At 52.1% G+C, this 24,451-nt stretch overlaps 1 protein-coding gene across 5 annotated transcripts in view; it reads left to right on the plus strand.

Annotated features, from left to right (window-relative positions):
- The window catches only part of ANKRD12 (ankyrin repeat domain 12), a 174,042-nt gene that overhangs the window by 94,594 nt on the left and 54,997 nt on the right, over window positions 1–24,451 (plus strand). For all 5 annotated transcript variants that reach the window (XM_074987439.1, XM_074987438.1, XM_074987440.1 and 2 more), the window contains one exon: window positions 12,275–12,422. In XM_074987439.1, coding sequence (XP_074843540.1) covers window positions 12,275–12,422 — 148 coding nt within the window. The remainder of the gene's footprint in view (window positions 1–12,274; window positions 12,423–24,451) is intronic.

Below are 24,451 nucleotides of genomic sequence, written 5' to 3' on the forward strand. Positions count from 1 at the left end.
AGGCTTGGTGATCACCATCAGACAATAGGTTATAATCGATTATATAGATTATTGATGGGTGGGGGGAACTACAGCATGGGTGTCACCCAAGCCTGGATAGGTCCTAGCAGCAAGACGAAATGGGCACAGAAAGCCAATAATCTAAGAAGGTTACATGGTATCCCCGCCCATTGATTATAGAACATTTTATCTCTAATACAGGTGGTTTTCCTTAACAAGTTATTAAAATAAAACAGACATGCAATAATAGCTATGTGTCTAACTGGATGGATGATGCATCTACAAGAGTAATGATGGTGCCTTCACATGGGCATTTCCGGGGTGCTTACCTAGAAGATTAGAGCAAAAGACAGTAACAGCATAGAGCAATAACATATTGTTTTGAGTACCAGCCTGGGACAGTAGAGGAGAGGCCACCATGACTTGATCCTCATATGCATGGCCTCTCCTCAGAATGTGGTTGCTAGGGCAACTCTCCCTCCCTTCAAACTCCAAGGCCCTGTCCGAGCTGGGATGACTTTCCCTGGGTCTTGTGAGTGAGATTGGGGGTGGGCCCAGCAGGGTAGTTTTCCGCTCGTGCTAACTGGATTTCTGTATTATAGGATTATAGGCCTACCCCAGACTTTAGGATTCAAACAGGGGGTCTTTAGCACAAACCATGGCCTGCCTCAGAAATTTTCACCCTGCATTCAGAAATGTAGGAAGATTCTAAAAGCTGTTGAATGGAAGTAAGTTAAAACCAATGCAAAGTAATGCATGTTGGAAAAACATAATTGCAACCATACATGTAAAATGATGGGAACTAAATTAGCTGTTACCACTCGAGAGATTTTGAAGTCATTTTGGATAATTCTTTGAAAACATCCTCTCAGTGTGCAGGGTAGTCAAAAGAGCAAACAGTATGTTGGGAATCATTAAGAAAGGGATGGATAGATAATAAGACAAATATCTTATTGTTTCTAGGTAGATCCATGGTACACCCATATACTGTATGCAGAAGTGGTCTTTTATCATGGATAAAATACATTGAATTGGAAAAGGTTCAGAAAAGGGAAACAAAAACAATTAAGGGTGTCGAGCAGTTGCCATATCAGCTTGGCAAAGAGGTGACTAAGGAGGGGATATGATAGAGGTCTATAAAATCATGACTGGTATGGAGAAAGAAAATAAACAAGAATTCTTGACTCCTTCCCATAACACAAGAACTGGGGGTCACCTAATAAAATTAACAGGTAGCAAGTTTTAAACAAACAAAAGGAAGTACTACATCACACAATACACAGTCAACCGTGGAACTCCTTTCCAGAGGATGTTACGAAGTCCAAGACTATAACATGATTTTAAAAAGCATTAGATAATCATTCATGAACCTATACTCCATGAATTTATTTGGCAGGATAGGCAGGGATGGTGTTCCTAGTCTCTGTCAGAAGCTTGGAATGGGTGACAAGGTGATCATTTGATTATGTGTTCTTCTTCGAGTGTCCCCGTGGGTGCTTCACAATAGGTGTCGGGCTTGCCCAGCGCCGCAGATCGGATCTTCCAAGCAGTTTCTGCCGGACCACGCATGCGCAGGCGCGCACCGCTCTCTTGTGCGCTCCTGGCCATGTGCGCGATCCGGTCCCTGCCAGTTCCTCTTAACCGCCGTCGGCTGCAGACGGAATCCAAATTAGGCTAAGGCCAAGTAGCGTATTCAATGACTTTTACTGTTTTTCTTTAAAGTTTTTGAAGTACTTAGGCTATTGCAAGTTAGCCGGTTGTTATTTTTGCAAAAAAAAAACAAAAACAAAAGCAACAAACAAACTACAAGCGGGACAGCTTCAATCCAGTCCCAGTAACAAGCGCCGGAGGCCAGGAGCATAGGGCCATCAGCCCTCCTGCTGCGGCAGGCCATCGGAAGGGGAAAACAGCACAGAGAAGGTGCTAAGTACCCGTTTAACAACTGAAAGACTCACCAACAATGTCCTCTTCAGGATTTAAAAAATGTGAGTCCTGCCGAGAGGCGATGCCAGCGTCCGATGGGCACAGTCTATGCATAAGGTGCCTTGGGGAGCCCCATGTTGCACAGAAATGCTCCTTCTGTGCTAAATTAACAGCCAGAGCAAGGAGAGACAGGGAGATGCGGCTTAAAATGCTGCTTTTTGATAAGGCCCTCCAGCCAGACGTGCCGGAGCGGCCGCAGCAGGAGGGACCCTCCGGGGCCCATAAAAGGAAAGCTGCCTCCCTCACCCCATCAGCGCAAAAATGGAGGAAAGCCTCCCCAGCTCGATCCCTGCCGGCAGCAACAGCGAGCGGGACGGGAGGAGCGAGCAGCCCCCAGCCGCAGCAACAGCTGATCGGCGGCGGCACGGAGAGCCACGTGGAAGCGGCTCAGCCTCTGATAATCAGCCAGCTGCCCCACACCGCAGGCAGGGCGGCGGCTAAACGAGCGCCGGTACCGGCGGCACCGCAGGCAGCGGCGTCGACCCCCGGGGAACCGGCGGTGCAGAGCGCGCAGGCATGCAGCTTGCAGGCACCGAAGGACACCGCACGTGCGGCACTGCCTTCGAGCGTGCCGAGCATGGTGCGGACGGGGCCGGGATCCCCTGTGCGTCAGGGGGCGGAGTTACCTCCTCCAGGGAGGGGGAAGGCTGCATACAAGAGGAGGCATTGCAGCCCCTCTCCGGACAGGGCTGTGGAGTTGCTTTCTCACAGCCCTCTGCTTATGTTGCAGACTCCAACCAGAAGGCAGGGGTCCCCCCTAGCCTACCCGGAGCCCCCTTCTCCATTTTTGCAACCAGCCTCACCCTGGCTGGGACCACCTTCACCCTTCCTGGGGTTTGAACCGCTGGACTATTATGCAAAATCGCTCTCTCCAGTGTCTCGACGATCTCCCTCCCCCAGACGCAGAGGGTACGCACCAAGGGAGTGGTCTAGGTCACCTTCCCAAGAACAGTGCCTATACTGCCATGGTCGCCCCTACCACGCGGGGCATAGACACCATCGGCAATCTACTAGGGAAAGATCCCCACAGACGATCTCGTACCCCCGAGGGCAATTGCGACCGGGGACAGAGACTCAAGCATCTCAGGGGGGACTGGTTATGGAACCCCGAGATTTTCCCTCACAAACCTCTAGTGAGAGGGTGTACCATCACCAGCAGGAACCGGAAGGGTCCAGAGCGACGTACCCCAGCGGTTCATCGCTCTCCTCCCCGGACGAGGCTACAGCCCCGGGGGACGTCCATCCTCCGGACGATCTCAAACAGTTTCAATAGCTGTTTAAGAGGGTGGCCTTCACGCAAGGCATCCAAACAGCAGAGGTGCAAGAGAAACACCATAAGCTCCTCAAAAATTTGAGACCTCTGGCCTCCTCCGGAGTAGCAATACCGCTTGATGAAGCGATCTTAGAGTCCGCCACTACGATATGGCAGACCCCTGCGACTATTCCGCCTGTCCAAAAGAGAGCGGATAAGAAATACTTCGTGCCGGCGAAGGGCATGGAGTTCCTGTTCAGCCACCCACAGCCAAATTCCTTGGTGGTGGACTCGTCGCAACAAAGATCAAAGACATCTCAATTCAGGACAGGGGGAACAGACAAAGATGCCAAGAAGCTAGAGCTGTTCGGCAGAAAGGTCTACTCCTCCTCCACTTTAACGTTGTGAATGGCAAATTACGCAGCGCACTTAGCGAACCATAATTTCGACAACTATTCCAGGTTAACCTCCCTCATGGACTCGCTTCCAGAGGACAAAAAGCCGGTGCTCAAGGCCATAGTGCAAGAAGGCTACGCGGCCTCGAGGACGGGAGTTCAGATTGCCCTGGACGTTGCGGACACAGCAGCACGTTCCACAGCAACGGCAGTGGTGATGCGAAGGGAGTCCTGGCTCCAGACTTCGGGTATACCGAGGGATCTGCAGGCGAAGATAGTTGACCTTCCCTTTGACTCGCAGAAGCTGTTTGCTGAATCAACCGACTCGGTCCTTCATTCCAGTAAAGATTCAAGAGCCACACTCAGGACCCTGGGGATTTACACCCCTCCATACACAAAGGAAAGGTACTACCCTCAACAAAGACGGTACCAGTACCAGCAACAGCGCCCCCACTACCACAGGGGTTACGAGCAAGGGCGACATCAACAGCACCAGCAGTACAGAACTCCCAGGCGACGTTCACAACAGAGCCGTGCATCCTCGGGGCGGGGCCAAAGGCTACAAGTTTGACATACAGATCCAGGGCTGCGCCATCACTACCATCGCACAAGGTCATCCGAAGCGACTATTCCACCATCGCCTCTGACCATTCTACGACCAGTGGCAAAGGATCACCACAGACAAATGGGTGCTGGAGATCATAGCCACGGGGTATGCCATCCCCTTCCAGTCGCTCCCACCGTCACGACCTCCACCCAAGCCCCACCTCCAGGAGGCCTCCCATGTAGCGAGGCTCAGGCAGGAGGTGGACCATCTCATGCTCATAGGGGCAGTGGAAAGAGTGCCGGAGCAACTGCAAGGGAAAGGGTTCTACTCGAGGTACTTCCTGACGGAGAAAAAGACAGGAGGCTGGAGGCCCATCTTAGACCTTCGCGGCCTCAACAGGTACCTGCGCAAGCAACGTTTTCGGATGACCACAATCGCCTCCATCCTTACAGCACTGGACGATGGAGACTGGTTCACAGCCCTCGATTTACAAGACGCGTACTTCCACATAACTATCCATCCGGCTCACCGGCGATTCCTCCGGTTCATGGTAGGCAACGAACACTTCCAATACAAGGTCCTACCGTTTGGCCTCTCCTCGGCCCCCAGAGTCTTCACCAAGACCTTGGCAGTGGTGTCAGCCTACCTGCACAGATAGTGGGTATTTATTTTCCCGTATCTGGACGACTGCCTGCTCAAAGGGGCCTCGAAGCGGGAGGTTCTGCGCATGATACGCGTCACAGCAAACATGTTCTCTTCACTCGGCCTGTTTATCAATCTGGCAAAATCAAAAATAGACCCCACACAGGACATAGAGTTCATAGGGGCTCGCATAAACTCGGTTACAGCGAGAGTATATCTACCAGAGGCTCGCTTTTGGGCCATCGGTTCCCTCATGCAGGTCATCACCTGCAGCCCTACGGTGCCGGTCTTGATGTGCTTGCAGCTGCTGGGCCACATCGCAGCGGCGACGTTCGTAGTACAGAACGCCAGGTTACACATGCGCAGCATGCAGCACTGGCTGGCGAGCATATACAAACCGGCAGTACACACCGTTCACAGGGTGGTGTCGCCCACAGCCGGGGTGCGCAAATCCCTACAATGGTGGGTAAACCCCAGGAACCTGCTAACAGGGGTACCCTTCCACCAGCCGCAAATATCGGTTTTTCTCACTACAGATGCCTCCCTCATAGGGTGGGGAGCGCACATGGGCGAAGAGGTGACTCAAGGACTGTGGTCACCCACGGAACAGTCACTACACATAAATATACTGGAGCTCAGAGCAGTGTTCAACGCCTGCAGACACTTTCGAGACCACATACAAGGCAAAGTCGTCGGGATCAGTACAGACAATACCTCCACCATGTTTTATATAAACAGGCAAGGAGGAGCTCGATCCCGTGCCTTATGCGCGGAAGCAATCCGCTTATGGAACTGGTGCATCGCCAACAATATAATCTTGAAAGCCTCATAGTTGCCGGGTGCGCACAATGTGAAGGCAGACCAGCTGAGCAGGCGTTTTGCACTCACACACGAGTGGCAGATCCGTCCCGATCTGCTACGGCCGATTTTCCACGCATGGGGTTTTCCCCAAATAGACCTGTTTGCCACTCAGCACAACAAGAAGTGCCCATGATTCTGCTCCAGGGCAGGACTGGGATGGGGGTCCCTGGGGGACGCGTTCGCAATCCCGTGGAGGGGCCCCCTGCTTTATGCGTTTCCTCCCACAGTGCTGACCCACAAAGTCTTGCAGAAAGCCAGGAGGGAAAGGGCCCGGATGATCCTAATAGTCCCAACGTGGGATCGACAACAACGGTTCCCCCTACTCCTGCGCATGTCGGACCGTCCACCGATGCCTCTTCCGGTGGCGCCGGATCTGGTCACGCAAGCCCAGGGGTCCATAGTGCACCCGCACCCCCAAAGCCTGCGACTGCAAGCGTGGTTAATCCATGGCTCAGCTCCCTAGAGAGCACATGCACAGTGGAAGTACAGCAAGTCCTAGAAAGTAGCAGGAGGACTTCCACCAGGAAGACCTACAAGCAAAAATGGACTCGCTTCACGGCTTGGTGTTCTACCAAACAGCTGGCCCCCCTTTTGGTGCCTATACCTACAATACTAGAGTATTTACTGGACCTCAAGAGAGGAGGACTCTCGCTATCCTCGTTGAAGGTCCACCTTGCCGCCATCTCAGCGTTCAGACATGAGGAGGAAGGGCACACGGTGTTCGCCCACCCTATGGTTACCAGGTTCCTCAAAGGGTTGGTAAACCTATTCCCCCTTCGGAAACCGATTCCACCTTCGTGGAACTTGGACCTGGTGCTTACCACGCTCATGGGACCACCGTTCGAGCCCTTGGCCACGGTTCCCCTCCGCCTCCTTACAATAAAGACGACCTTTCTTCTTGCAATTACGTCAGCTCGTAGGGTGAGCGAGCTCGCGGCAGTCATGGCAACGCCACCCTGCACTGTTTTTTCCACGGAGGCGGTAACCATACGGCTGCATCCAGCCTTTGTTCCCAAAGTTTCTTCCGAGTTTCACATTAACGAACCTATTGTTCTACCCTCGTTTTATCCAAAGCCTCATAACTCCAACGAAGAGGCGCGCCTACACCTCCTGGACGTGAGGAGGGCGCTAGCCTTCTACGTAGACAGGACCAAGTCCTTCCAGAAAACGGATAGACTCCTAGTCTCCCTCGCTCCCAAATCGAAAGGAGAAGGTCTCTCCTCGCAGAGAATCTCAAAGCACATTGTATCCTGCATAAAAATGTGCTACGAGCTCAAAAAGACTCCTTTATCGGCCACTCCCAGGGCTCATTCCACTAGGGCGGTAGCGGCATCAACAGCCTTTTTCAAGGGCGTTGCGTTAAAAGACATTTGCAGAGCGGCGACCTGGTCGTCCTACGACACCTTCGCCAAACATTACGCCCTTCACAGGGTATTCCAAGAGGATACCCGTCTCTCTGCAGCGGTCCTCTCGGGGACAAGCTGCACATAATCCGATTACCCACCTCCTGTCTTGGGTTGCTGCTGGGTAGTCACCTATTGTGGAGCACCCACGGGGACACTCGAAGAAGAAAGAGAAGTTACTCACCGTAGTAATGGTGGTTCTTCGAGATGTGTCCCCGTGGGTGCTCCACTACCCGCCCATCTTTCCCGCTTCGGATCTCTGTTAGTGTTTTGCAGGGGCACCCGAGGCGGTTGGTCGAGGAACTGGCGGGGACCGGATCGCGCACATGTCCAGGAGCGTGCTAGGGAGCGGTGCGCGCCGGCGCATGCGCGGTCCGGCAGAAACTGCTTGGAAGATCCGATCTGCGGCGCCGGGCAAGCCCGACACCTATTGTGGAGCACCCACGGGGACACATCTCGAAGAACCACCGTTACTACGGTGAGTAACTTTTCTTTTTCTGTTTACTGTGGGGCACCTGGCCTTGGCCACTGTCAAAAGACAATACTGAGCATAGGTCAACAACCAAGGAAGATCATTTTAGATGGTATTTTATTAACTGCCTCTTGTTTGTTCAGTGCTTTCTGGTTTTGGGAATGGGAAATACACTATTTTATTACATGGTGAAATATATGCTTTATGTCCATGTGGTTTAGATGGCCCACAGCTGAACCTCCAGTTGATTTTTCTCTGGCCTGTGTGTTTGTTAATCACAACTTACATTTCAAGACTTACGCATTTCAGAAAAAAGTCTGAGTCAGTTACTTCTGCAAAGTCCTTGAGCCTCAGGCAGCACTGAATGGCTTATGTTGATACCGATAATGCCCATGGTCATTGCCTGTACTGTAGGCCACAGCTACTGCTGTGTAGTAGGTTGGTACACCTTTTACCTTCATTCTCTTATTTGTCAGCTCCTCTGCTGTCTCTCAAGTTCTCAAGGAGAATTCAATTGTTCCAAAAAGCATAGAGTATTGTGAAATGGTCTGAAGAGAAGGAAAGTTCTGGTTAGTGTTGGAAGAAGAGGAGCATTTGGGTAGGAGAGTGTTGGTCAGCTGTCAGTTATGGAGAAGAGGAACAGGGCGTGGTAAGGGAATGAGCAGTTGGTGAAAATAAGTCAGCCTTTTCTGATTCATAGAATCACAGAACACTAGGACCGGAAGGGGCCTCGAGAGGCCATCGAGTCCAGTCCCCTGCCCCGACGGCAGGACCGACCGCTATCTACACCATCCCTGATAGACATCTATCTAATCTGTTCTTAAATATCTCCAACGAGGGAGATTCCACAACCTCCCTTGGCAACTTTATTCCAGTACTTGACCACCCTGACAGTTAGGAACTTTTTCCTAATGTCCAACCTAAATTTCCCTTGCTGCAGCTTAAGTCCATTGCCTCTTGTTCTCTCCTCAGAGGCCAAGAAGAACAAGTTTTCTCCCTCCTCCTTATGACACCCTTTAAGATATCTGAAAACTGCTATCATGTCCCCCCTCAATCTTCTTTTTTCCAAGCTAAACAAGCCCAATTCTTTCAGCCTTTCTTCATAAGTCATGTTCTCCAGGCCTTTTATCATTCTAGTTGCTCTTCTCTGGACCTTCTCTAATTTTTCCACATCTTTCTTGAATTGGGGTGCCCAGAACTGGACACAATATTCCAGATGAGGCCTAACCAGCGCAGAGTAGAGCGGTAGAATGATTTCTCGTGTCTTGTTCACAACACACCTGCTAATGCATCCCAGAATCATGTTTGCTTTTTTTGCAGCAGCATCACACTGTTGACTCATATTTAACTTGTGATCTACTAGAACCCCTAGATCCCTTTCTGCTGTACTCCTTCCTAGACAGTCTTTTCCCATTCTGTATGTGTGAAACATTATTCCTTCCTAAGGTGCAGCACCTTACATTTATCTTTATTAAACTTCATCCTGTTTACTTCAGACCATTTCTCCAATTTATCTAGATCATTCTGAATAATGACCGTATCCTCCAAGGTAGTTGCAACCCCTCCCAGCTTGGTATCATCTGCAAACTTAATAAGCGTACTTTCTATGCCAATATCCAAATCATTAATGAAGATATTGAACAGAACTGGTCCCAAAACAGACCCCTGTGGAACCCCACTTGTTATGCTTTTCCAGCAGGATTGAGCACCATTAACAACTACTCTCTGGGTACGATTAGCCAGCCAGTTATGCACCCACCTTATTGCAGCCCCATTTAAGTTGGACTCGCCTTGTTTGTCAATAAGAATATTATGCGAGACCGTATCAAATGCTTTACTAAAGTCTAGGTATACCACATCCACTGCTTCTCCCTTATCTACGAGTCTTGTTATCATGTCAAAAAAAGCTATCAGGTTGGTTTGACGTGATTTGTTTTTTTACAAAACCATGCTGGCTGTTCCCTATCACTTTACTACCTTCCAAGTACTTGCAGATGACTTCCTTAACTACCTGCTCCATTACCTTTCCTGGCACAGAAGTTAAGCTGACTGGCCTGTAATTTCTTGGGTTGTTCTTATTCCCCTTTTTGTAGATGGGCACTATATTTGCCCTCTTCCAGTCTTCTGGAATCTCTCCTGTCTCCCATGACTTTCCAAAAATGAGAGCTAACGGCTCAGCTACCTCTTCTATCAGCTCCTTGAGGATTCTAGGATGCATTTCATCAGGCCCTGGTGACTTGCAGACATCTAATTTTTCCAAATGGTTTTTAACTTGTTCTTTTTTATTTCAAAAACTAACTCTACCCCTTTTCCACCAGCATTGACTATGTCAGGCATTCCTTCAGACTTCTCTGTGAAGACCAAAACAAAGAAGTCATTAAGCATCTCTGCCATTTCCAAGTTCCCCGTTACTGTTTCTCCCTCCTCACTGAGCAATGGCCCTACCCTGTCCTTGGTCTTCCTCTTGTTTCTAATATATTTGTAAAAGGCCTTCTTGTTACCCTTTATGCCTGTAGCTAGTTGGAGCTCATTTTGTGCCTTAGCCTTTCTAATTTTATTCCTGCATTCCTGTGTTATTTGCCTATGTTCATTCTTTGTAATTTGTCCTAGTTTCCATTTTTTATAGGATTCCTTTTTTAGTTTGAGATCACACAGGATCTCCTTGTTAAGCCAAGGCGGTCTTTGCCCATGTTTACTATCTTTCCTACATAGGGGAATAGCTTGTTTTTGGGCCCTTAATAATGTCTCTTTGAAAAACTGCCAACTCTCCTCAGTTGTTTTTCCCCTCAGTTTTTCCTCCCATGGGATCTTACCTACCAGCTCTCTGAGTTTACCAAAATCTGCCTTCCTGAAATCCATCATCTCTATTTTGCTATTTTCCCTCCTACCAGTCCTTAGAATTGTGAATTCTATGATTTCATGATCACTTTCACCCAAGCAGCCTCCCACATTCAAATTCTTGACCAAGTCCTCCTTATTTGTTAAAATCAAATCCATAACAGTTTCTCCCCTGGTGGCTTTTTCAACTTTTTGGAATAAAAAATTGTCTCCAATGCAGTCTAAGAACTTATTGGATAGTCTGTGCCCCGCTGTATTAGTGTCCCAGCATATATCTGGATAGTTAAAGTCCCCCATCACCTCCAAATCCTGGGCTCTGGATGATTTTGTTAGTTGTTTAAAAAAAGCATCATCCACCTCTTCCACCTGGTTAGGTGGCCTGTAGTAGACTCCTAACAGGACATCACCCTTGTTTTTTACCCCTCTTAAACTAACCCACAGACTCTCAACATGTCCATCTCCTATGTCCATCTCCACCTCAGTCCAAGTGTGTACGTTTTTTATATATAAGGCAACACCTCCCCCCTTTTTTCCCTGTCTATCTTTCCTAACCAGGCTGTAGCCTTCAATACCAACATTCCAATCATGTGTATTATCCCACCAAGTTTCTGTGATGCCAATGGTATCGTAGTTGTATTTATTTATTAACACTTCCAGTTCTTCCTGCTTATTACCCATGCTTCTTGCATTTGTATATAGGCATCTTAGATATTGATTTGAACTTTCCCCCCATTTTTTTCCTGGCCCTCTTTTTACTCTGACATTGTTGCCCATGCTCCCTCCTACTTCCGACCCATCTCCCAGGTTTCCATGTTCTCCACTTACCTGCGGGCTTTGCTCCCCTGTGCCAGGCAAACCTAGTTTAAAGCCCTCCTCACCGGGTTAGCAAGTCTGTGTCCGAATATGGTCTTTCCACTCCTCGAAAGGTGTACGCCATCTCTGCCTAGCAGTCCTTCCTGAAATAGCATCCCGTGGTCAAAGAAACCGAAGCCTTCCCGGCGACACCATCCACGCAGCCAGGCATTCACCTCTAGGATGCACCTGTCTCTGCCTGGGCCCCTACCTGCAACAGGAAGGATTGAAGAGAATACCACCTGCGCCCCAAACCCCTTCACCCGTGCCCCCAGAGCCCTGTAGTCACTCTTTACCTGCTCAGCATTACACCTCACAGTATCATTAGTGCCCACATGGATGAGAAGCATGGGATAGTAGTCTGAGGGCCAGACAATCCTCGACAATGCCTCTGTAACATCTCGGATACGGGCCCCAGGCAGGCAGCATACCTCCCGAGACAAAATGTCAGGGCGACAGATGGGTGCCTCCGTCCCCCTCAAAAGAGAGTCTCCAACCACCACTACTCTGCATTTCCTTCAGTTAGTTAAAATCAACATATTTGTAGTTTAGAATTTCCTTTCAACTTCAAAAAACAAATTGAAAAAATAAATTTTTACTTAGTAAAAAGTTATAGCCTCCAGTTTTTCATCATCTTATAGCAGTGCTCTACAGCCCTTTTCCTCCTAAAACTCAAAAACTGCCTTTTTGTCAGTACTTTTTGATGTGGCAGTTCTCCCTTCCTCAGAACAGAGTGCTGTGCAGTTAGGTCCAGGGGAGTAATGGAGAGCTCAGGAGTTGCAGCTGGGTGAATGCAGGCACGGATGAGAGCAGAGGATACGAGGGAAAATTTGCTCCCCTAAGTTAAAGATTGGAGTACTCTGTTATGTCGTTACAGTACACATAGCCTATGTCAAATTGGAGACTGTTACTGAAGAAGCTAAAACTAGTAAGCCTGCATAATTAATCTCTGTATTTATTTTGTAGTGTGGGGGACAAATCACTTTTTAGCTCTTGCATAACTTGAAAAAATAACTTATCATATTGCAGATTGTGAAGCTGCTGCTTCGACATGGTGGAAATCCATTTCAGGCCAACAAACATGGGGAAAGACCGGTTGATGTAGCAGAAACAGAAGAATTGGAACTGCTACTGAAAAAGGAGGTGCCTATTTCTGATGATGAAGACAGTTGCTCAGGTTAGAATTTAAACCTTTATTGCACAGTACTAGAAAAATGCATTATAAATAACTTCCTTTATGTTTCTGAGAAAAGAATATACATTTGTTCACCTCAGGTTGCATGATTTGACCTTCTTTTAGTAATGATAACTATCAGTTTATTAGAGCAAGAGGATATAGCAACACCTGTCATTGAGGTTGTCTAACACTTTTTTTTAATTTTGAGACCCTGTTTTCACTCCTTAAAACTTTGCCAAACTTCACTGTTTGGGCTGAAATTTTCAGTGCTGGATATCTCCCTTCTGCAGTTTTTGAACTGATCTCAGGGACATGCCCTTTCCCTACAAAAGTCTTTCCAACCTTGGCCAAATTATAAGCCTCTGAAAAAGTGCAAAATATTTAACTACATATTGTACATTTAGTAAAATATTACAAAATTTTGTCTGTACTGCACACCCTCCACCATAGGATTGCAGAAGTTGACCAGGACTTTCCCTGCAGTTTCTCCTGTGGGTAGCCAGGGGCCATGGGGGGCACAGAAACTGAAGGCAGATTAAACCATCTCTCCTGGACTTCAGCTGTTTCTCTGACTGCCCTGCACCTCCAGCAAAAGGAAGAAGGTGCCCAGTTTTAATGCAGACTATTGAGGAATAAGAGATGAGAGAAACTGAGCACTACAGCAACAGGGGAAGAGTGGGAACAGACAAGCTGTGAGGCAGGGATGAGACAGAGGTTGTGGCAAAGTTTTCTGGCTTCACAGCAGTCCAGCTGGAAGGAAACTGCAGTCCAGAAAGCTCTGAGGGCTGACTGCCCTTGACCCTGCCCCTTCCACTCTGGGCCCTGTCCTTTCTGGGGCGTGGAGCTAGGCCCCCCTTCCATCTTGCCCTGAGGCCAGAGGCCTGTGGCAGCTGTTGGCACCGCTGCCTGAATCATTAGGCAGCTGACCGATTTCTCCCAAGTACCCAGAAAGGGGGTAGGAGGTTATAACCAGGTAATAAAAGATTGTATCGCAACGTGTATGTCTGTTGTTTGCTACATCATAAGTAGAGCTGAATAGTAATAGGATTTTCCATTCCAGTAAATATTAGTTTCACAGAACAGCTTCTCAAGTCCCTAGAGAATGGCCAAGTGAGGACCTCAAAGCCATGGTTCCTCAAACTGTTGTTCCACAGTACCGCCCAAATGAGCTACTTGGCAGCACTGGACTGGGGACCCTGGAAGTCCTAGGAGCTCTATGCCCACTGGAGTTCCTGCCTGTATCTTATCACCCTAGTGCTAGGGAACTGGAGAATCTGCCTACCAAAAAGGTTGTAGTTTGAGAGCCAGAACTCTTATAGCTGTCAAGCCACTTGCTCTGTATGGCTACGTCTACACGTGAACGCTACATCGAACTAGCTTATTTCAATGACTAACGTCTACACGTCCTCCAGGGCTGGCAACGTCGACGTTCAACGTCGACGTTGCACAGCACCACATCGAAATAGGCGCAGCGAGGGAATGTCTACACGCCAAAGTAGCACACATTGAAATAAGGGTGCCAGGAACAGCTGCAGACAGGGTCACAGGGCAGACTAGCGTTTCCGGGGCAACACCTAGTCACTCCCTTAAAGGGCCCCTCCCAGACACATGCAGCCCGCACAGCACGTGGTCTGCAGAGCCATAGGCACGCACACCTCGAGCGACGCAGTCATGGACCCCCAGCGGCAGCAGCAGCAGCAGCCAGAGGTCCACACAGCCGCCCCTGCAGGAGCACTGCTCGCCCTGCTCCATGCCATGCAGGAGGCAACTGAGCACCTCCTTGCCACAGAGGAGGAGCTGCCCACAGGGGAGGAGGACGCAACCCCCAACCCTGCAGCACCCCGCCCCCCCCGCCCCCCCCCGCCGCACACACCGCCGGCTGTGGAGCTACCCCATGAGCACCGACTGGTGGGAGCGGCTGGTGCTCGGAGAGTGGGACGACAACCGCTGGCTCCAGAACTTTCGCATGAGCCGACAAACATTTCTGGAGCTATGCCAGTGGCTCACCCCCGCACTGAGGCACCAGGATACCTTCATGCGGCGTGCCCTCAGCGTCGAGAAACAGGTTGGCATCGCTGTCTGCAAGCTGGCCACTCCAGACAGCTACCAATCCGTGGGCCAGCAGTTTGGCGTCGGCAAGGCCACCATCGGGGCTGTCTGCATGGAGGTAAGAGGACCCACGGGGGGAGGGGGAGGCAGCCCTGGCGGGGGGTGGGGGGGGAGGCAGCCCTGGCAGGGAAGGGGAGGGGAGGGGAGGGTGGCCACGGCAGGGGAGGGCCACACAAACCCTGCACACCCCTCATTGGTGCTTTCCCATGTGCTTCCGCTGCAGGTTGTCCGTGCCATCAACGCCCTGCTCCTCCACAGGCTCATGAGGCTTCGGGACCCGGATGCCGCCATCACGGGCTTTGCCACCCTGGGCTTCCCCAATTGCTTCGGGGCTCTGGATGGGACTCACATCCCCATCTGCGCCCCGGAGCACAGTGGAGGACACTACCTAAACAGGAAAGGCTACCACTCAGTGGTCCTCCAGGCCTTGGTGGACAGCCAGGGCCGTTTCCTGGACATTTATGTGGGCTGGCCTGGCAGCACCCATGACACCCGGGTATTCCGGAACTCGGGCCTGTGCCGCCGGCTGGAGGCAGGGAGCTACATCCCCCAGCGGGAGGTCCCTGTGGGGGACACCACCATGCCCCTCTGCGTCATCGCAGATGCGGCATGCCCCCTCTGGCCCTGGCTCATGCACCCATACACGGGCCATCTGTCTGCCAGCCAGGAGCGCTTCAACCAGCGCCTGAACCACGCGCGCCAGGTGGTGGAGCGCACATTTGGGTGCCTCAAAGGGTGCTGGAGGTGTCTCCTCACTCACCTTGATGCGGGCCCCACCAACATCCCCCAGATTGTGGGCGCGTGCAGCGCCTTCCACAACATGGTGGAGAGCAAGGGGGAGGCCTTCTTTCAGGGCTGGGCTGTGGAGGCTGGCAGGGCCAATGTGCAGCCACCCGCTGCCCCCAGTCGCCAGGTAGACCCCGAAGGAACCCGGGTCCGGGAGGCCCTGCGGGCCCAGTTCGATGAGGCCGCGGGGTGAACGCTGGCAGGCCCCCCACTGCCCCCGCATCCTCCACAACACTCCCTGCCCCTATGCCCACACCACAGAGCACCTGAGCCCCCCCCCCCACTTTTCTTGTAAAAATAAAAGCAGATAGTTGCTCGTCATCTCAAATATCTTTAGAACTCTTATTATTATTATCAACAAGACTAACTAACTATGTACAGGGAAAATCTAACTTATAATATATATACATTATAAAAATAGGGATAACATGAAAGGGGAAGACAAGGAAGGGGAGAACTATTTACATGGGGGGGTAAGGATCACCATGGTAACAGGGGTCAAATATACAAACTATTTACAGCAAAGTAACTTAAAAATTGGGGGGAATATATACAAAGGGGGGGGGGCCACGTCCTGGGCCCCACGCCCCTAAAGTCCAGTGCTGGGAGTGGGCGGCCAGGATCCCTGCCTCGGCCTCAGCCCTGGCTGGGGCTGGCTGCGGGCCAGGCGGACCAGGAGATATGGCCAGCAAGTGTCAGCTGGCCCCAGGTCCCCCTCGGCGGAAGGGCCCTCAGTGGCAGGTGGCGGTGCGACGGCGGACAGCGCAGCGGGTGGAGCAGCAGGTGGAGCAGGCAGGGCGGGCGCTGTGGCGGCCGGCGCGGCATGGGGGGCCAAGGAGTCCGCAATACAGTTGAGGGTCCACGTGTAGGCCACCCATGCCTCCTGGCGCCAGGCCAGCGCCCGATCCTGCAGCTGGAGGCGGCGTTCCTCCACCCGCAGCCGCTGCTCGGCGACCTCCAGCTGCCAACGGTGGAAGGCCAGCAGCTGGGGGTCCATCGCCGTTGGCTGCTGGTGCTGGGTCCGCCGTCTTCCCCGCCGTGGGGCTGGGGCTGGTCGGTCCTCCACCGAGGGGCTGGCCTGGAGTGATGGCCCCGGAGGGCTGTCCAGGACCATTGACGCCTCGCCGGTCCTTCCGATGGTGCAGCTGCGGAACACAGGAGGGGGGGAAGAAGAGTGGAGACAGCCGTTAGTGTGGGCCCCGAGCCGTGGCCCTTGTCCCCCCACCCCTCTGCTGCAGGTTCCCCATCCCCGTCCCCGGGTGATGCTGCTGTGATGGGGTTCAGGGGTTCCCCTGCACTGCACCCTGTCCGCTGGCAGGAGTGACTCTCACTCAGCAGGTACAACAGGAGGTTTATTAGGCAACAGATGCCCAGTTTCTCACAGAAGCGACAGTACAGCAGTCAGAGACAGTCCTTGCAGCCCGTCCTGGGGAGAAGACCCTGAGGGGTGCCCCTCTGGGGTGTAGCTTTCCCCCTCCTCAGGCTGGCTGCCTTCTAGCTCTCCCTTCCCCTAGCCTCTAACTGCCGCTCCTGATTCAAACGCAGCTCGGCTCCTCCCTCCTCTTTGCTCAGGGCAGAGGTGTAACCTGCCAGTTGTAGCCCCAGGATCATCCTTAGCCACTGGGAGCTATTCAGCTTGTTTCTCATATGTAGCCTGGGTCTCGCATTTGCACTCCCCCAACTCCATCACATGCTGCTGCTGCTGCTGCTGCTGCTGCTGGGTGTCCCACCCCCTCCCCCCGGGGGACCCTACAGATTCCGCTCCCCCCAGCCCTGGGGATGAGCCATGGCACTGTCGTGCTGGGGGGGGGCAGGGGCTGATGTACTCTTCTGAGGGACATGCCACTGCTGTCCTTAGGGCCCTGGTTATATCTGTTACCCCCACTCCTCAACCCCGGGGGTGTGCACTGGGGGGTACATACCTGACGGTCCACTCCCACGGTCGGGGGACACCTGGGGGGGCGGACGCCCAGCTGGAGCTCCTGGATGGGAGTATGATCTGGAGGCCGGCGTCACTCGAGGAGGACTCGCTCTCCTCTTCCTCCTCCTCCTCCGGTGCCCCGGGGGTGGGCTCCTGGGAGGGCCCCCGGGGTGCGGGGCTTGCCTCCGGGGCAGATTCCGCCTCTGGGGCCTGCTGGGGCTCCTCGGCCGAGGTATCGAGTGGCCGGAGGGGAGGAGGTGTGCCGGGGGCCCAGGATGTCCCTGAGCTCCCTGTAAAAGGGGCAAGTGATAGGGGCGGCCCCAGATCGGCCGGCCACATCCCAGGCCCAGGCGTAGCCCTGCCGCAGCTCCTTCACTTTACTCCGGACATGATCTGGAGTGCGGCCAGGGTGACCCCAGGCGGCCAGGCCCTCGGCCAGCCGAGCGAACGCATCCGCGTTCCGCCTCTTGCTCCCCATTACCTGGAGCACCTCCTCCTCGCTCCAGAGCCCCAGCAGGTCCCGAAGCTCGGCCTCTGTCCAGGAGGGGCCCCACTGCTGCTTCCCTGCCTGGCTGCTGGGCTGGGAGCCCTGGCTCCCCTTGCGGGGGGGGGGTGCCCTGGGGGCGCTTGGGTGGCTGGTGTGCGGCCATCGCAGCTGGTGGGGGTGTCTGCGGCGGCTGAGGGACGTGCAGGCTGGCCGTGTGTCTGGGCTGCCGCCTGCACATTCTCTCAGCTTCCTGCACAGGAAGGCAGGGGGCGGGGAGCTTTAAGGGGCCGCTCCACGCGGCCACCATCAAGCTCAGGGGCTGGAGAGAGCGTCTCTCAACCCCTCAGCTGATGGCCGCCATGGAGGACCCCGCAATTTCAATGTTGCGGGACGCGCAACGACTACACGTTCCCTACTTGGACGTTGAACGTCGAAGTAGGGTGCTATTCCCATCCCCTCATGGGGTTAGCGACTTCGATGTCTCGCCGCCTAACATCGATGTTAACTTCGAAATAGCGCCCAACACATGTAGCCATGACGGGCGCTATTTTGAAGTTGGTGCCGCTACTTTGAAGTAGCATGCACGTGTAGACGCGGCTTATCTGTCCTAGTCCATGTAAATCATACTGAATGGTTTTCAGCGTAGGTGTCTGCTTACAATATTCAAAGTAAATTGGATTAATGGACTGAGTAATGATGAGGTCATAGAAGGAGCCCAGATACCTACAAGAGTACAAATAGTAAGGGGGGAAACAGGTGTGTAGTTTGGACATCTTTTAAGAAAGTCTAATAACAAAATATATAAACAAACATTTCTTTGGTGACCTCAGGGCAAGGGACAGAGGGGCACAGACATGCTGCATAATATAATAATGGCTAAACCAGCATTTTTATGTATGAATATAAAATACTGGCAAAAACAGTCCCATGGTAGGAATGGGTTATGCCAGTTGATTTCTGTATTATCTACCTGAATGTGTATGAAAGATGATGACTGTAGTATTTTAATTATTATTTCTCAGAGGAGTCCCACCTTTTCCTTTGTGGACTTTAGTAAAGTCATTTGACTTTAAATATAGTTACTTTAGTAATTTTCTTCTTTGAGTGCTTGCCCATGTCTGTTCCATATAACTGTATGCATCGTTGGAAATTTTTTCCTCAGCAGTACCTGTCGGGACAGCAAGGGAACCTCCTGGAATGGCACCAGGTATATCGGCCAATATATATCCCTCCTGGCCCTTCACCCCCTCAGTTCCGTCTTACCGCCGGGACATCATTGAAACATGCTCTTGCTCTCGCTAGCAAGTGCCCTTTATCAGTCACTCGTTCAGTTTCAGTAGTTACCGTTTATCAATTGTTAACTAATTGTTAAGTACTGTTAGGATAGTTTTAAGGACCCATTATGGCCCTTGACTCATGCTCCCGGTGTGTTTGTCAAGCCATGGCTGGCCTTCAGGGCTTCAAACCCTGTAGGATCTGCCAGAAGCCTATGCCCTTTGGTAAGCTGCACTCTGCTTGTGTCAAGGGTCTGGGTGAAGCTCCATTGTCTGATGCCTGCAAAATCTATCAGGCATTCAGACCTCAGACCAAGCAGGAAAGAGAGTCGCACCTGAAAATCATCTTGATGGAGATGGCCTTACAACCAGCATCGGTGTCAGACCCAGCAATGCAGAGCGCACCGGCCTTGATGTGTGAGGTGTCAGGATGCTTACGTGACTCTCCGGCACTGCACAGACCTCGGAACCATTCTCAGTGTGCGGTGCTTCAAAAGAAGAGGAGGTCTAGCAGGGGCAGATTGCCCCAATGGTGTGCGCCCTCAAGTGGGACATGTGGCGCCATCAGGCACTGAACCTGGGCCTTGTCAGTCAGGCAAGCGGCCAAACTCACATCGAGATGCCAGCCTGGTAGGGGATTTCCCAGAGACTTTGATGCTAGAGGCTTTCGAGGTAGCCAGGGGACCTGACTGAATTGTTCCCCTCTCCCACCTTGGCACCGGTCTTGGGGAAGGATTGGGACTCTGGATGGTACCAATAGGAGCCGAAGAAGTACCACTCTGCTTCTCATGCAGTTCCATGCTCAAGTGCAGCACCACCTGCAGGGCTGGCATGGCAACATCTACTCCAGCCGCTGTGACCACTAACACTGTTGAGGACCTCCTGGGCCCAAGCCTGCCTGTGCCTCCTCTCTCTCCTTCCCATTGGCACGGGGGTAAACTGGAGTCAATGTCTCGGTGTGCCCATTAAGCCACCCCAACGACATCTGCCTATGCTCCGCCTTGGTCAGCATCAGAGTATGCCACCTACTCTGAAACAGAGTCCACGTGGTCATCCAGGGGGTCCAGGTCCAGAGCCAGATCCTGGCACCTTTCCTGCTTTCACCACTCATGGCGCCGAAGCTCCTCTGCTCACTGGCAGTACCAGTGGCCATAACCAGTCGTAGTACAGTGCTGTAGCAATCATGGCCCCCCTCAGGCTCCAGGCCCATCTCAAGGACCATTTTGGACCCCTTGCGCTTATCACCAAAGCCAGGGTAGAGTCAGTGAATCAAAGGGAGAGGCAGGGGCGACCAGGAGTGACCCTAAGGATAGGGACACCAAGAAAATGGACTTATTGGGCAGGAAGGCTTACGCTTCGGGAGGGCTGCAGTTTGGCACAACAAACCATCAGGTTCTGCTGTCATGCCATGCTTATAATACATGAGCTTCCAGGGATAAGTTCTCCAAGCTACTACCTAGGGGCTCCAGGCCTAAGTTTCGAGCCTTCTTGGAGGAGGCCAGGGCTACCTCTAGGACTGTGCTACAGGCTGCCCTTGATGCAGCTGACACAGCTGCCTTTATCGTAGCCATGGGGTTAATTATGCACCACAGCTCCTGGTTACAGGGATCCGGTGTGCATTCTGACTGCAGACCCACCATCAAGGACCTCCTGTTTGAGGGCCCCTCCCTGTTTTCCAAGCAGATGGATTAACGTCTGCATGGCCTCCAAAGATACCTGGGCCACCCTAAAGTCTTTGGGTGTTCATACCCTGGCTACCCAGCAGTGTTCCTTTTCAGGCAGGAGTGCCCCTCGGTTCTCCCAGTAGGGGCCATGTCCCGACTTCTGCCACAGCAACCAAAATAGTAGCAGGAGGAATGGCAGGCATCACCATCAGTTGACCCAGGACCAGAGCCAAGGTCTGCCCAGCAAGTCCTCGGGGCCTTACCAAGAGTTTTGAGGGTGCACTCAAAGACAGTTTACCAGCCTTGCTCCTCCCCTTTTGGGACTGCCTAATCTCTTTCCACCGAGCCTGTGAATCTGTCACCTCAGACCGTTAAGTCCTGGAAAAGGTGGGAAGCCCTTTCAGTTCCCTTCCATCGTCCCATTACTCTACTGTGTCCCTCTTTAGGGATCCTTCTCACGAGATCTCTTGTAGGAGGAGGTACTTCAGCTCCTTGCCCTTGGAGCAGTAAAAGCAGTTCCCTTGGGAGTGATAGGTATGGATTTTCTTATTGCCAGTATTTCCTGGTCATCTAGGCAAAGGGTGGGTTCTGTCCCAGCCTGGACCTCTGAGACCTCATCGCCTTCGTAGTCAAGAAGAAATTCAAGATGTTGACTCTGGCATCCATCATTGTTTCCCTACCCCCTGGAGACGGGTATGCTGCTCTCAATCTAAAAGAGGCGTATTTTCTTCTCTATTGAGCTCCACCATAATTGGTTCCTCCATTTTATGGTGGGCAGGAGTTACTGTCAGTTCAATGGGCTTTCCACGGCCCCCTGGGTCTTCCTGAGTGCATGGTGGTCATTGCTGTTGCCCTCAGAAAGCGAGGGATCCAGGTGTTTCCATGCCTGGACAGCTGGTTACTATGGGGATGCTCTGACAACCAGGTATGGGCCCATATCACCCTAGTACCGGAACTCTTTCAGGAACTGGATCTGCTCTTGAATGTGCCCAAATTGACTCTGGTGCCTACCCCAGTAATAGTTTCTGGGCGCCACTCTGGACTAGTTGGTGTTCAGGGCCTCCCTCCCCAGATCCTGCTTCCTGGTAATCAGGTCAGCAGTCTGGGACATGCAGACGTTCCTGATGACCATCACAAGGGCTTGTATGTGCCTTCTGAGCCTAGTGACTGTGTGCACCTATGAAATTCAACATGCCAGGTTCCACGTGTGCCCATTGCTGATGTGGCTGGTGCAGACTCACAAACTGTCCTTTCATGCATTGGACAGAGTGGTGACAGTTTCCCCTGGATGTCCTTCACTCCCTGGACTGGTGGACCTGTCAGGAAGAAGTCTGAGCCAGAGTCCCATTCTCCAGTCTGTTACCAAGCCTTTGGCTTGTGACAGATGTGTCGAACACCGGTTAGGGAGCCCATCCTGGAGACATGTGAACATAAGGTATGTGACCAAGGGATGATCTTTCCTTGCACATCAATGTCAGGGAGCTGAGAGCTAAGTCTGCCTTGCCTGTGTGGCCTTTCTTCCCCAGCTCAGGGGCAAGCCAGTCCTCATTCTGTCTGACATGTCAGCAGTTTTGTACATCAACAGGCAAAGTGGGGCCCGCTGATGTCACCTATGTGGTGAGGCCCTTCACCTGTGAGAACTCTGCGTCGGGGTGGATATCCACCTGATTTGCCTCCTGTCTCCTGGGTCCCAAGAATATTTTGGCCAGCTGGCTGAGAAAGTCCTTCTCTGTCCTTCTCTAAGAAGGTCCTTCTCTGGCAAACTCAGGAGGGTGGAGAACCAGTGCTGCCTGGGCCATGCAAGAGTGATGAGGATCAGGAATGTCGTGAATTCCCAAACGTGCATCTGGTGCATCAGTGGGAATAGCAGAAATGTGTACAATGGGTCCCCTGGGCCAGGAGTTAGCAACGAATACCCCAGAGAGCCTCTGTCCAGACCCATGAGGGAACAGAACCCCGTGCACTTCCTCTTCTGGCATGTGGCAAACAGGTCCAGGTGGGGAAACCTCCACCTTTGGAAAATGCCCAGGAGATGTAACCACCACCTCTGGAAAATGCCCAGGGGATGCGGGTTTGGGAATTCAGGACATCCCTGATCCTCATCATTCCTGCATGGCCCAGGCAGCACTGGTTCTCCACCCTCCTGAGTTTATGTGACAGGCTGAGCATGCTCCCATTAGTCCCAGACCTGATCACGCAGGACTGCTGCAGGCTCCGCCATCCAGTGTGGAAGTTCCATGGCTGACAGCGGCGGAATTCCAGTGTTGGGCCTGCGTGCAGGATGTACTTTTGGGAAACAGGAAACCTTTCACTAGGGCTACTTCTCTGACCAAGTGGAAGTGGTTTTGTACCTGGTCTACGCAGAATAGGGTGACCCCCAGGGATGCCCCAGTTTCTCTGGTCCTGGATTACCTTTTGTACCTTAAGCTTCAGGGGTTATCCTCCACCTTGATTAAGGTCCACTTGGCAGCTAACTCTGCTTTCCACCCAGGTGCCAGGGGTAAGACCTGTTTTGCGGACCTGATGGTAAATACGTTTTTGAAGGGCCTGGACAGGCTTTTTCCTCATGTTTGTCAGCGTGTCCCTCAGTAGGATCTCAATTTGGTCCTGTCAGAGCTCATGGGACTGCCATTTGAACCGCTGGTAATGTGCTCATTGCTACACCTGTCCCACAAGGTATCCCTGCTGGTGGCCATCACGTTGGCCAAGCATGTATCTGAACTAAGGGCCTTCACTTTGGACACCCCCCACCCCATATAGTTTTCTCTAAAGACAAGGTCAGGTTACATCCCTACCCTGCCTTTTTGTCTAATGTGTTGAACTTCCATGTGTCTCAGGAATTTTTCTGACAGTCTTTTACCCCAAACCCCATGCATCAGGTAAAGAACAGGTGCTGCACACTTTGGATGTTAGGAGGGCCTTTAGCCTTTTATTTGGAAAAAACAAAGCCCTTCCGTAAGTCACCCCAGCTCTTTATTGCCATTGCAGAATGGCTGAAGGGTTAGCTGGTTTCTGTACAGAGGATTTTACCCTGGATCATGGCATGCTACGGGCTTGCAGGGGTCCCAGCTCCTCCCCTTATGGCCCAATCTGAGAGCTCCAGCCACCTCAGCAGCTTTTGTGACTCAGGTCCTGAACCTGGACATCTGCAGGGGCTGCTACATGGTCCTCTGTTCACATCTTTGCCAATCACTATGCACTGGCACATCAGGCCAGGGAGGATGCTGCCCTGGGTAGGGCTGTACTTCACTCAGTGGGAAGGTTAGAACTCTGATCCCGTCGCCTGGGATTTATATTTTGGAGTCACCTACATGGAATGGACATGAGCAAGCAGTCGAAGAAGAAATAATGGTTACTTATCTTGAAGAACAACACTTATGAGGTATGTTGGTCATGTCCACCCCAAATTCCACCTGCCTCCCCTTCTTCAGAGTAGTCCGGTAAGAAGGAACTGAGGCGCAGGGTCAACAGGGGTGTATATTGGCTGATATACTGGTGCCACTGCAGGGGACCCCCCTTCTGGCCCAATGGGTACTGCTAAGGGAAAAACTTCCAATGACTTGTGCACACTGCGCACTCATACCTACATGGAATGGACATGAGCAACACATCTCTAAGAACAAGTTACTATGTAAATAACTGTTCTTCCTTAAAGTAAGTCCTTAAACTACTGGTACTTAAGAACATAAGTATGGCCATGCAGGGTCAGACTAAAGGTCCGTCCAGTCCAGTATCCTGTCTGCCAACAGTGACCAATACGAGGTGCCCCAGGGGGACTGGACCCAGCA

This window comes from Carettochelys insculpta, chromosome 2, assembly GCF_033958435.1.
Source record: "Carettochelys insculpta isolate YL-2023 chromosome 2, ASM3395843v1, whole genome shotgun sequence".
NCBI classification, from domain to species: Eukaryota; Metazoa; Chordata; order Testudines; family Carettochelyidae; genus Carettochelys; species Carettochelys insculpta.